Source organism: Thalassophryne amazonica, chromosome 5, assembly GCF_902500255.1.
Source record: "Thalassophryne amazonica chromosome 5, fThaAma1.1, whole genome shotgun sequence".
Taxonomy (NCBI): Eukaryota; Metazoa; Chordata; class Actinopteri; order Batrachoidiformes; family Batrachoididae; genus Thalassophryne; species Thalassophryne amazonica.
This window is the reverse complement of record NC_047107.1, coordinates 131,815,716-131,827,287: the sequence shown is the minus strand read 5'-3', so window position 1 is coordinate 131,827,287 and position 11,572 is coordinate 131,815,716. Positions and strand designations below refer to the sequence as shown.

The 11,572-nt window shown below is 44.7% G+C and overlaps 1 protein-coding gene across 2 annotated transcripts; it reads right to left on the bottom strand.

Moving 5' to 3' along the window:
* Positions 1-6,136: 6,136 nt before the first annotated feature.
* Positions 6,137-11,232, bottom strand: LOC117509907 (endosome-associated-trafficking regulator 1-like). Of its 2 annotated transcripts, XM_034169525.1 has the most exons (5): positions 11,081-11,232; positions 7,936-7,938; positions 6,530-6,627; positions 6,336-6,380; positions 6,137-6,261 (listed from the first exon to the last, which is right to left on the bottom strand). In XM_034169525.1, the coding sequence occupies exons 1-5, from the start codon at positions 11,127-11,129 to the stop codon at positions 6,142-6,144; spliced, it is 315 nt and encodes a 104-aa protein (XP_034025416.1). In that variant the 5' UTR covers positions 11,130-11,232; the 3' UTR covers positions 6,137-6,141. The 2 variants fall into 2 exon arrangements, with proteins under 2 accessions (XP_034025416.1, XP_034025417.1); XM_034169526.1 differs by lacking the exon at positions 7,936-7,938 and having other exon boundaries at positions 11,081-11,229.
* Positions 11,233-11,572: the final 340 nt, after the last annotated feature.

Below are 11,572 nucleotides of genomic sequence, written 5' to 3'. Positions count from 1 at the left end.
AAATGCTACAGTGAATGAGACACACTGTTGCCCTGATTTGGAGTTTATGACACTCAGATGCCGTCCGTTTTATTTGGCCCGAGAGCACGCGGTCATCATGGTAACGGCTGTGTACATACCACCGAGTGCTAATGCTAACATAGCATTAAAGACCCTGCTAACAGCTGTTAGCAAACAGTGTGCCCACCCGGATGGCATTTTCATTGTGACCAGAGACTTCAAACATGTTGACCTAAGATCTGTGCTCCCCACTTTTTACCAGCACGTTACATGTGTAACGAGAGGTCATAACGTGCTGGATAAGGCTTACAGTAACATCAAGGATGCATATAAAGTCTCCCCCTCCCCCACTTCGGACAATCAGACCATCTGTCCCTGTTCCTCACCCCAGCATCCAGGCCTCTCATACAAAGAACTCTGCCTGAGGTGAGATCTGTTCGGATCTGGCCTGAAGATGCCATTCCACAGCTCCAGGACTGCTTCCAAACTACCAAGTGGGACATCTTCACACAGGAGGACCTCATGGGACTACACATCCACAGTCCTGTTTATCTTAAAATGTGCATGGATAATATCATGCTGGAGAAGAGGGTTAGACATTATCCAAATAAGACACAGTGGATGAACAGTGAGGTCAGACAGTTGCTGAGAGACCGGGACTCTGCTTTCAGGTCTGGGAACATGTAATTGTACAGCTCAGCCAGATCCAACCTGAAAAGAGGCATAAAACAGGCAAAGGCAGCATATGCAAAGAAGATCAAGATGCACTTAATGGAGGGGAACCCCTGACATGTCTGGCAGGGCATTCGTGACCTTGTCAACTTGAACACTTCGTCTTCTAACGCCACCACCACCAACACCAGCACAAGCCTAGCAGAGGAGCTAAATCGGTTCTTTGCTAGGTTTGAAGTTAGCGAGGAAGAGAGTGTCCCCGTGCTGTCACCCGCTGACAATCTGGCCCTCACTGTGAGCGTGGAAGAGGTCAGGAGGGTGCTCCGGGGTTTGAACCCGTCGAAGGCTGCTGGTCCCGATGGTGTCCAGGGGAGGGTATTGAGGGGCTGTGCAGACCAGCTGGCAGAGGTTTTTACTACGATTTTTAACCTCTTGCTGGCTGCCTGCACAGTCCCGAGCTGCCTAAAATGTGCCCACTATCATGCCCATCCCCAAGACAGTCGGTCAGCAGTCTGAATGATTACAGAGCTGTGGCTCTCACTTCAACTGTGATGAAGTGCTTTGAGAGGCTGGTGCTGAGGCACATAAAATCCTTACTGCCTCCCAGCCTTGATCAGCACCATTCACATACAGAGCCAACAGGTCCACAGGTGATGCCATCAACACAGCCCTCCACACAGTGTGTCAACATCTTGAACAGTCTGGCAATTATGTGAGGATGCTGTTCGTGGACTTCAGTTCTGCTTTTAACACACTTGTTCCAAGCAGACTGTTGTTCAAACTGCGCAGTCTGGGCATTGGCGAGCACACCTGCAGATGGATCAGAGACTTTCTCACCAACCGTCTGCAGTCAGTCAAGATGGGGTCCCACCACTCCTCAGTGCTGACAGTGAGTACTGGGACTCCTCAGGGCTGTGTGTTCAGCCCCATGTTGTACACTTTGTACACCCATGACTGTACACCAACCCACAGCAGCAACATCTTTGTCAAATTTGCGGATGACACTACTGTGGCTGATTCACAGCAACGATGAGATGGTCTACAGAGAGGAGGTCCTGAACCTCACCACTTGGTGCTCCCTAAATAACCTGGCACTTAACTCCTCAAAGACAAAGGAGTTGGTGCTAGATTTTAGGTGGAAGAGGGAGGACCCCTTCTCATTCAGGGAGACATCGTAGAGAGGGTCAGTGACTTCAAGTTCCTGGGAACATACATTTCTCAGGACCTTACATGGGGCATCAACACCAATGCCCTTGTAAAAAGGGCACAGCAGCGTCTGTACTTTTTAAGGTCACTGAGGAAGGTCAACCTGTCCCAGGAACTGCTGCTGTCCTTCTATAGGTGTTCTGTAGAGAGCGTCCTCACCAACAACATCTTGGTGTGGTACAGGAGCTGGTCTCAGGCTGACAAGAACGCTCTGGAGAGAGTCAGGAAGTCAGCACAGAACATTATAGGAGCGCAGCTGTCCTCTCTGTCAGACATCTATAACACCAGATGTCTACGCAGGGCCAGAAGCATCAGCTTCGATGGTTCACACCCTGGCACAGCCTGTTCTCACTGCTGCCCTCAGGAAAGAGGTACCTGTCCATCACCACCACCATGTGGAGAAACACACAAGATTTTGTGAACAAGATCAAGGACCTACAGCTGGAGGCAGATGAAACTATGGTGTCATTTGATGTGACATCGTTGTTCACCTGCATCCCCACTGCTGAGGCCGTCTCAGCTGTGAGGCAGAGACTGCTGGAGGATGTGTCTCTACTTGAACGGACCAAACTCACACCAGACCACATCTGCCAACTCTTGGAGATCTGTCTCAACACCACGTATGTCCTGTGCGATGGGGTCTCCGGTATCCCCCATTGTGGCCAATCTGTACATGGAGCGAGTGGAGAAGACAGCCTTGACGTCTTTCACAGGCATCTCTCCCAGTCACTGGTTCAGATATGTTGATGACACATGGGTCAAAATCAAGCAACAGCAAGTTGAGGACTTTACAGAACACATCAACTCGGTGGACGCCAATATCAAGTTCACACGTGAGGATGCCAGAAACAACCATTTAGCCTTCCTGGACTGTGATGTTACGATTGGAGAGAACAGGCAGCTCCAGACAGGGGTTTACAGAAAACCAACTCACACTGACCAATATCTGCTCTTCGGCTGAAACCACCCCTTGAACACAAGCTGGGGGTGATCAGGACTCTTCAACACAGAGCCCTACAGGTGCCCACAACTGCAGAGGGAAGGGCTAAAGAACAACAACGTGTCCGGAAAGCCCTCACAGTATGTGGGTACCCACGATGGTCCCTGGACAAACTGCAGAAGTCCCAGAGAACAAAGAGACCAGATAGACAGGAGACGGAGACAAGAAGAAGAGGAGTGTCTCTCCCTTATTTAGCAGGAGTAGGGGAAAAACTACAGAGGATCTTCAGACAGCACAAAATCCCAGTTTACTTTAAACCGGTTAACACCTTGAGACAGAAATTAGTTCACCCTAAGGACATGATCCCTAGTTACAAACAGAGCAATGTAGTGTATTCTATCAGATGTCAGGAAAACTGTAACGAACACTACATAGGTGAAACGAAGCAACCTTTACACAAAAGGCTATACCAGCACCGCAGAGAGGGCACCAGTGGACCTCAGTCTGTGGTTCACCTCCACCTTAAAGACACTAACCACACGTTTGAGGACAAGGAAGTTAAAATATTAGCCAGAGAGAAGAAATGGTTTGAGAGAGGGGTCAAGGAGGCATTCTTTGTGAAACGTTTGAAACCAGCCTTAACCGGGGGAGGGGGTCTGAGACACACTTTATCCCCTGTTTACAATGGGGTACTCAGGTCAAAGGAGTTTCAGTCTTTTGTTCATGGTAATGAGTCATTCACGTCATCAAGGGAGCCATCAGAAAGGCATCCATCCCATCATTAGAGGGACAGCTGTCCTGCCATTAGGTGTGCTAACTACAGCACAATAGTTGCTAATTAGAGCTATTGTTTAGTCACTAGTCTATAGAAGTCTGCCTCTCAGTAGGAGGGGTCTGGTTAGGTTTAAAACTCCAGCTTTTGTTGGCTTCTGTTTTATTCTTCTCTACAAGAGTCAGACAGAAGTCAGACTTCCAGAGCAAGAATTTTAGCTGAGGAAGCTTCTGCGATTTGAAGCGAAACGTCCTCGCGTCAAGCAACTCAGTCCAGTCGAAGATTCAAGCTTCTCTACTATGGAAACCACCTGGACAACTGAAAGCCTACACAGAAACGGTCCATCAAGGCCCACACATCCAGACTCACCAACATGTTCTACCCAAGTGCAATATGAGTACTGAATGCACATTAGCCTTCAGTCTGCACTGTTCATTGCATTTATTTTTTATGAAGGTGAATGCAATGAATAGCACAGACTTCTATTTATATACACCTACTGGCTCCCTTGTAAATACATATATATATTCTTATTTGTCTTTTATATTTATATTTTTAGATTTACTTTTACACCTTTGCACTACGGAAGTTGTCTTTTAATTTCATTGTACCTTGTGTATAATGACAATAAAAAGCATTCTATTCTATTCTATTCTTCTAATATAAACACAGTCAATTAACCCTCTGGAGTCGTTAGACGCGGATTGGCGTCATATTCACATGACCGATTTTGGCTGTGTTATTATTATGGTAATGTGTCTGGAGCGGTTCTCTGTTCGTGTGCCTGTCCAGCATGCGCGCGAATGGACTTCTCGCTCTCTTTCCTCTTCTCTGATTGCAGCAGTTTCAAGGGGAAAGAAACCATGACTGTCCCTTTGTGATTTAGTGTTAATCGCACACCAAACCAAAACTGATCAGAAAACCCTTTTGCGGAGGCGCTACATTCACTGTGCACGCATGCATGTTTTTCCTCATTCCTCTGCTGTTGCTGGGGCAAATGAAACATTCTCCTTTATCATTGGTGGAAAAACACATGACGTAAACCAATCAAACGATGCCTCCAAGTGGCCAGCAGCAGGAATGACAAAGTATCAGGTCATTCCAAAGCCAATCAATACTCGTCAGAGAAGTCGTGCTTTGGACAGGAAATGTTTATCTGAGTGGCACAAATATAATTTGTGTGGCATCTTATTGCATGTAAATTGCTGTACAAAGCACTCCTGCATTTTAATACAAATAGATGTATATAACTTTGTTTTTGCTACATTTTTACATGTATTTGAAATTTACAATTTATATTTGCATTCTAAGTTATAAAAATTATATATTTAAAAGTCATGTTTTTACAATTTGTACATACAGAATGTCAGAAAAACTGCCAAGTCACACAGGTGAGGTTCTACCCCAGACCCCAGAGGGTTAATAAAGTAAAATAAAATAGAAAAAAAAATAGTCATGGTATAAAGTAGTAGAAAAGCTTGAATCTTCGACTGGACTGGGTTGCTTGACGTGAGGACGTTTTGCTTCAAATCACAGAAGCTTCCTCAGCTAAATTCTTGCTCTGGTAGTCTCAGACACGCTTTGTCCCCTGTTTACAATGGGGTACTCAGGTCAAAGCAGTTTCAGTCTTTTGTTCATGGTAATGAGTCATTCACGTCATCAGGAGAGTCGTCAAGGGAGCCATCAGGGGAGGCTTCCATCCCATCATTAGGAGAGTGCACAATAGGTGCTAATTAGAGCTATTGTTTAGTCACTAGCCTATAGCAGTCGGCCTCTCGGTAGGAGGGGTCTGGTTAGGTTAAAAAACTCCAGCTTTTGTTGGCTTCTGGTTTATTCTTCTCTACAAGAGTCAAGACAGAAGTCAGACTACCAGAGCAAGAATTTTAGCTGAGGAAGCTTCTGTGATTTGAAGCAAAACGTCCTCACTTCAAGCAACCCAGTCCAGTCGAAGATTCAAGCTTCTCTACTATGGAAACCACCTGGACAACTGAGAGCCTACACAGAAACGTGGTATAAAGTAATGAAATATCAGAAAATAAGAATCTGAACACATATCTCTCAATTACAGATGCTCACTACTCTACTGCAGACCACAGCTTCAATTCCCCCAAAAAACACTCCTGCTACCAAAAGACCACAAGCTGAAGAACATGCTACAGATGACATCACAAGTCCAAGTACACCCTCAGTGTAGGAGGTTCAAACCACCTACAGACATCCATCCATCCATTTTCTTCCGCTTTATCCGGAGTCGGGTCGCGGGGGCAGCATCTCAAGTAAAGCCGCCCAGACCTCCCGATCCACACACACCTCCCCCAGCTCCTCCGGGGGAACCCCAAGGCGTTCCCAAGCCAGCCGAGAGACGTAGTCCCTCCAGCGTGTCCTGGGTCTTCCCCGGGGCCTCCTCCCAATGGGATGTGCCCGGAACACCTCTCCAGCGAGGCATCCAGGGGGCATCCGGAAAAGATGCCCGAGCCACCTCAACTGACTCCTTTCGATGTGGAGGAGCAGCAGCTCAACTCCGAGCTCCTCACCCTATCTAGAAACAGACTCACCTGGTGCCTGCCTCCTCCTCCTCCTCCTCCTCTGTGCAGTGAGAAGAGGTGGAGCTCTCTGCAGTGGCTGACTGGAAACTCCACGCCCACTTTTTACCTTCCTCTTCCTGATTGGCCTACAGACATGACAAAAGAACGCGGTTTATCAAGGTGACAGCAGATGATGTCAGTCATGATGATGTCACTCTACCTGCAGTGCTGACTGGCTCAGAGGGTCATCAGATAATAAGTAGCTCTGAAAGTCAGGGTCAAAGGTCAGGTGCTTAGCATCAAACAACCTGTGATAGCTACTAAGCTACAGACATGAAGACAGAGAGAGACACAGACAGGACAGATGTGATCTGTCAGTCCAGCTGATAAAAACACTCTGTAGCTCCACTTTACATTTTGATGTGTCTGATCCTGGTCCTGGTCCTGGTTCTTGCAGCGCAGGAACTCTCTGAAGGAGAATGGGTTATGTCCATCTGCCTCCACCTCTTCATCTGAAGGAGACACAAACCAGAAACTGGAGCCTGGTGGAGGTTTTGGGACAGAGACCTGCAGTAGTCGGGTCCAACGGTTTGGGTCTTTCCTGGATCCTGACCCGGTCTGCGTCACACTGTTGGACTGTGATTCTTTCTGTGTATCTGAGTGTCTGCTGACTTTAACACTCATCAAGTATCATCAGCCCAACTCAAACCACGCCCTCTGCAAGGCCACAGCCTATGTGAGGCCACGCCCCTGACTGTGACTGCCAGTATTTCATTCACATTTTATTCTCCGACAGCATTAAATAATCAGTTTTTAATGAGTACTACTTCTGAGTTTGAAGTTTTACAGAACGGCGAGAAAACGTCATCCAGACGGGCAATAAAAACAAACAACACTTTGATGTTCCCGATGACATGCTGCTGTTTGAAAACCAATCAACTTATCATGTATTATAATAATAATGTAAACATACTGAGGTTAAGGAATGATTGCGTTGCTGTTTCTTCAGAGGGCGGGGCAGGAGTAGCTCCTCCCACAGTGTGCACAAGGTGTGCAGATATGTCACAGAGTAGAAACAAGCATTTTTCATGCCAACCTCAGCTTCTCGTGAGTTTGTGTGCACACACACACACACACACACACACACACACACACACACACACACACACACACACACACACACAGAGATTAAAGTTTGGATAAAGAGTTGATTAGCTGGAGTACCGTCGTTCTGTAAGGATGCCCTGGTTCAGCTGGTGCTCAGGCACACGCCTCCGGACCCTGACCAATGGGAACACTTTGAGCAAAAACACACAATATAAAGAATTTTGAACAACAAAAACACTTAGAGCTGTATAATTTTATTTTTTTTCCTTTAGGAATTTTTAAAAATGATAAACATGATGAATGAGTTTCCTCAAAAATCTGACTCGTGTTTTTTTTAATTCATGACGTTATTGATAATAGTAAAATATTTATTGTTTTCATTATAAGGCAGAATGATAAAAGTCTGTAAACACTGTGTTTGTAAACAATCTGTGTGTTTATAAACAGGCTCTCTCTGTGTCTGTAAAGAGTCTGTGTGTGTGTGTGTGTGTAAACAATCTGTGTCTGTAAACAGTCTCTCTCTGTGTCTGTAAAGAGTCTGTGTGTGTGTGTGTGTGTAAACAATCTGTGTCTGTAAACAGTCTCTCTATGTGTCTGTAAAGAGTCTGTGTAGTCTGTGTGTATCTGTAAACATCTGTGTGTGTGTTTGCAAACCATCTGTGTCTGTTTGTAAACAGTATGTGTGTATGCAAACAGACTGTGCGTTTATAAACCATCTGTGTGTTTGTAAAGAGTTTGTGTGTGTGTCTGTAAAGAGTGTCTATAAAGAGTCTGTGTGTGTGTGTGTCTGTAAAGAGTTTGTGTGTGTGTGTGTGTGTGTGTGTGTCTGTAAAGAGTCTGTGTGTGTGTGTCTGTAAAGAGTTTGTGTGTGTGTCTGTAAAGAGTCTGTGTGTGTGTCTGTAAAGAGTGTGTGTGTGACTGTAAAGAGTTTGTGTGTGTGTCTGTAAAGAGTCTGTGTGTGTGACTGTAAAGAGTCTGTCTGTGTGACTGTAAAGAGTTTGTGTGTGTGACTGTAAAGAGTCTGTCTGTGTGACTGTAAAGAGTTTGTGTGTGTGTGTGTGTGTAGTTTGTGTGTGTGACTGTAAAGAGTTTGTGTGTGTGACTAAAGAGTCTGTCTGTGTGACTGTAAAGAGTTTGTGTGTGTGTGTGTGTGTGTAGTTTGTGTGTGTGACTGTAAAGAGTTTGTGTGTGTGACTGTAAAGAGTCTGTGTGTGTGTCTGTAAAGAGTCTGTGTGTGTGACTGTAAAGAGTTTGTGTGTGTGTCTGTAAAGAGTCTGTGTGTGTGACTGTAAAGAGTTTGTGTGTGTGTCTGTAAAGAGTTTGTGTGTGTGACTGTAAAGAGTTTGTGTGTGTGTCTGTAAAGAGTTTGTGTGTGTGACTGTAAAGAGTTTGTGTGTGTGTCTGTAAAGAGTCTGTGTGTGTGACTGTAAAGAGTTTGTGTGTGTGACTGTAAAGAGTCTGTGTGTGTGACTGTAAAGAGTTTGTGTGTGTGACTGTAAAGAGTCTGTGTGTGTGACTGTAAAGAGTTTGTGTGTGTGTCTGTAAAGAGTCTGTGTGTGTAAAGAGTTTGTGTGTGTGTCTGTAAAGAGTCTGTGTGTGTAAAGAGTTTGTGTGTGTGTGTGTGTGTGTAAAGAGTTTGTGTGTGTGACTGTAAAGAGTTTGTGTGTGTGACTGTAAAGAGTCTGTGTGTTTGACTGTAAAGAGTCTGTGTGTTTGACTGTAAAGAGTCTGTGTGTTTGACATAGTGTGTTTAAATATTTCTGTTTGACAAACCGATGGTTTTATTTTGTATCTTGATAAAGATAATGACTTCAGTGGTTGGGTTAGTATCAACAGAATTCATAACTCTGGACTGGGACCAACACATTCATTCAAGTCTATTATATGACTTGAAAATCTTTAATGTCCCCGGAGGGCAATTCGGTTTGCAGAAAAAGTTCAGAATCAGACAATAAAATCTCACATGGCACACGTGATAATACAAATCAATACATACACAGTCATCACAAATTACAGTGCAGTATATTGTTCCTAACAAGTTCACCTACAGCCTATTAAGGAATCTAATGGCAGACGGGACAAAGGATTTTAAATATCTATTTGATTTGGCCTGACGAGTGAACGAGTACCTCCTCTTAGATGGGAGGAGTTGAAACTCTGCATGAAGAGAGGATTGGCCAAAATGGTCCTCTGAGTGGCTCTGGCTTGATAAACATTATCAAGTTCACTCAGGCTAGTGCCAATTGTTTTTTGGCAGAGTTTGACCACATTCTTCCATTCCACATTCAGGCTCCTCTCCTGTGGAACCAGCTCCCAATTCAGATCAGGGAGACAGACACCCTCTCTACTTTTAAGATTAGGCTTAAAACTTTCCTTTTTGCTAAAGCTTATAGTTAGGGCTGGATCAGGTGACCCTGAACCATCCCTTAGTTATGCTGCTATAGACGTAGACTGCTGGGGGGTTCCCATGATGCACTGTTTCTTTCTCTTTTTGCTCTGTATGCACCACTCTGCATTTAATCATTAGTGATCGATCTCTGCTCCCCTCCACAGCATGTCTTTTTCCTGGTTCTCTCCCTCAGCCCCAACCAGTCCCAGCAGAAGACTGCCCCTCCCTGAGCCTGGTTCTGCTGGAGGTTTCTTCCTGTTAAAAGGGAGTTTTTCCTTCCCACTGTAGCCAAGTGCTTGCTCACAGGGGGTCGTTTTGACCGTTGGGGTTTTACATAATTATTGTATGGCCTTGCCTTACAATATAAAGCGCCTTGGGGCAACTGTTTGTTGTGATTTGGCGCTATATAAAAAAATTGAATTGAATTGAATTCTTCATCCTGCTCTTATTTTTTCTGCTGAGGCTCCCAAAGGGATGCCTTGGTGACCTCCACCCCTTTCCTAAGCAAAATGAAGTGGATCAATCACGGTCTGCGTCATAGCAAGGAAGCTCTTTTTCACTATACGCTCAAAGCTCTTCATCACCACTCAGGTGAGAGCCACAGGGCGATAGCCATTTAATGATTTAGGTGATGGTACCAGGAACAATAATGGATTCTTTCCACAAGGTGGGTCCTTTATTAAGTGACAAGGACCACTGGAAAATGTGTGTGAAGATTCCACTTAAGAATGGGGCACAGCCTTTAAGTAGTCGGCCACTTATGCCATCCGCCCCATGACTTTTCCTTGGGTTCGTTTTTTCAAAAGTGCTCAACACACTAATTTCATCTATCTGAATCCCACTGCTTAGTGGGACTTCTCTAAATTTAGACAGTTCTTCAGAGAAATCATTTGAATCAAATCTCAAACAGAACCGATTTAATTCTTCTGCCAGGCTGGCGTCAGATTTGTCGGTGTTAGACATTCTTTTTTCTTGTCCTGGACTTAAATCCTGTCCAAGCGCAGTGAGAACTACCCAACCTGAATTCATCCTGTACCTTGTCCTTATACTGCATTTTGGCCAGCTTGAGTTCCCTTTTCACCATTTTTTAGGCTTCTTTTTGTTCAGATAAATTTCCTTGATAGTAAACTATTTTTTTCTTATTGATAGAATTCTTGAGGGATTTGCTGACCCAAGGCTTTTGCAGTGCATTGATTCGTTTGTTGTGGGACTATTTTAGGTGTAGTGATTGCTTCTTGGTGATGAGGCCAGAGCGCGGATGCGCACTTAGACATCATGACAAAAATAAAGATGAATTAAAACCACACTGAGGCTGAACGGGAGGGAGTGGCAACATGGCGGGTTGTAGTCAGTCGTGTTGTTTTTATTTCCTACATGTTGCACAACGGTCAATTACATTGCTTACCGATCAATTATTCGATTATTGATCCGCCCTCGGAGGCTGAAGGCAGATGATTTCACGAGCTCACCTTCAGCGATGATCAGCGTTTTGGCACAGCGCCGCCGTGCGGTCATCATACACTCCCAGGTGTTCGCCCTTGTTGACGGCTAACTATTGACTGTTGATCAGAAACATCACGTGGCTTCCTGCTGACACAGAAATTGACAACTCTTCAAGAACTTCCGGAACACGAGCCCGAAACATTTTTGTGTCGTCACCATGGTCGTCACGGAAACAGATTTTTTTTTTTTTTAAAGAAACCTTTATTGGAATTTACAACAAACAAGAAATTTACAGAAACATTTGGCAAAGTACAGTGACAGTGAGTGAACACTCATAAAATACAGTGACAGTGAGTGAACAATCATAAAATACAGTGACAGTGAGTGAACACTCATAAAATACAGTGACAGTGAGTGAACAATCATAAATTACAGTGAGTGACCAATCATAAAGTACAGTGACAGTGAGTGAACACTCATAAAATACAGTGACAGTGAGTGAACAATCATAAAATACA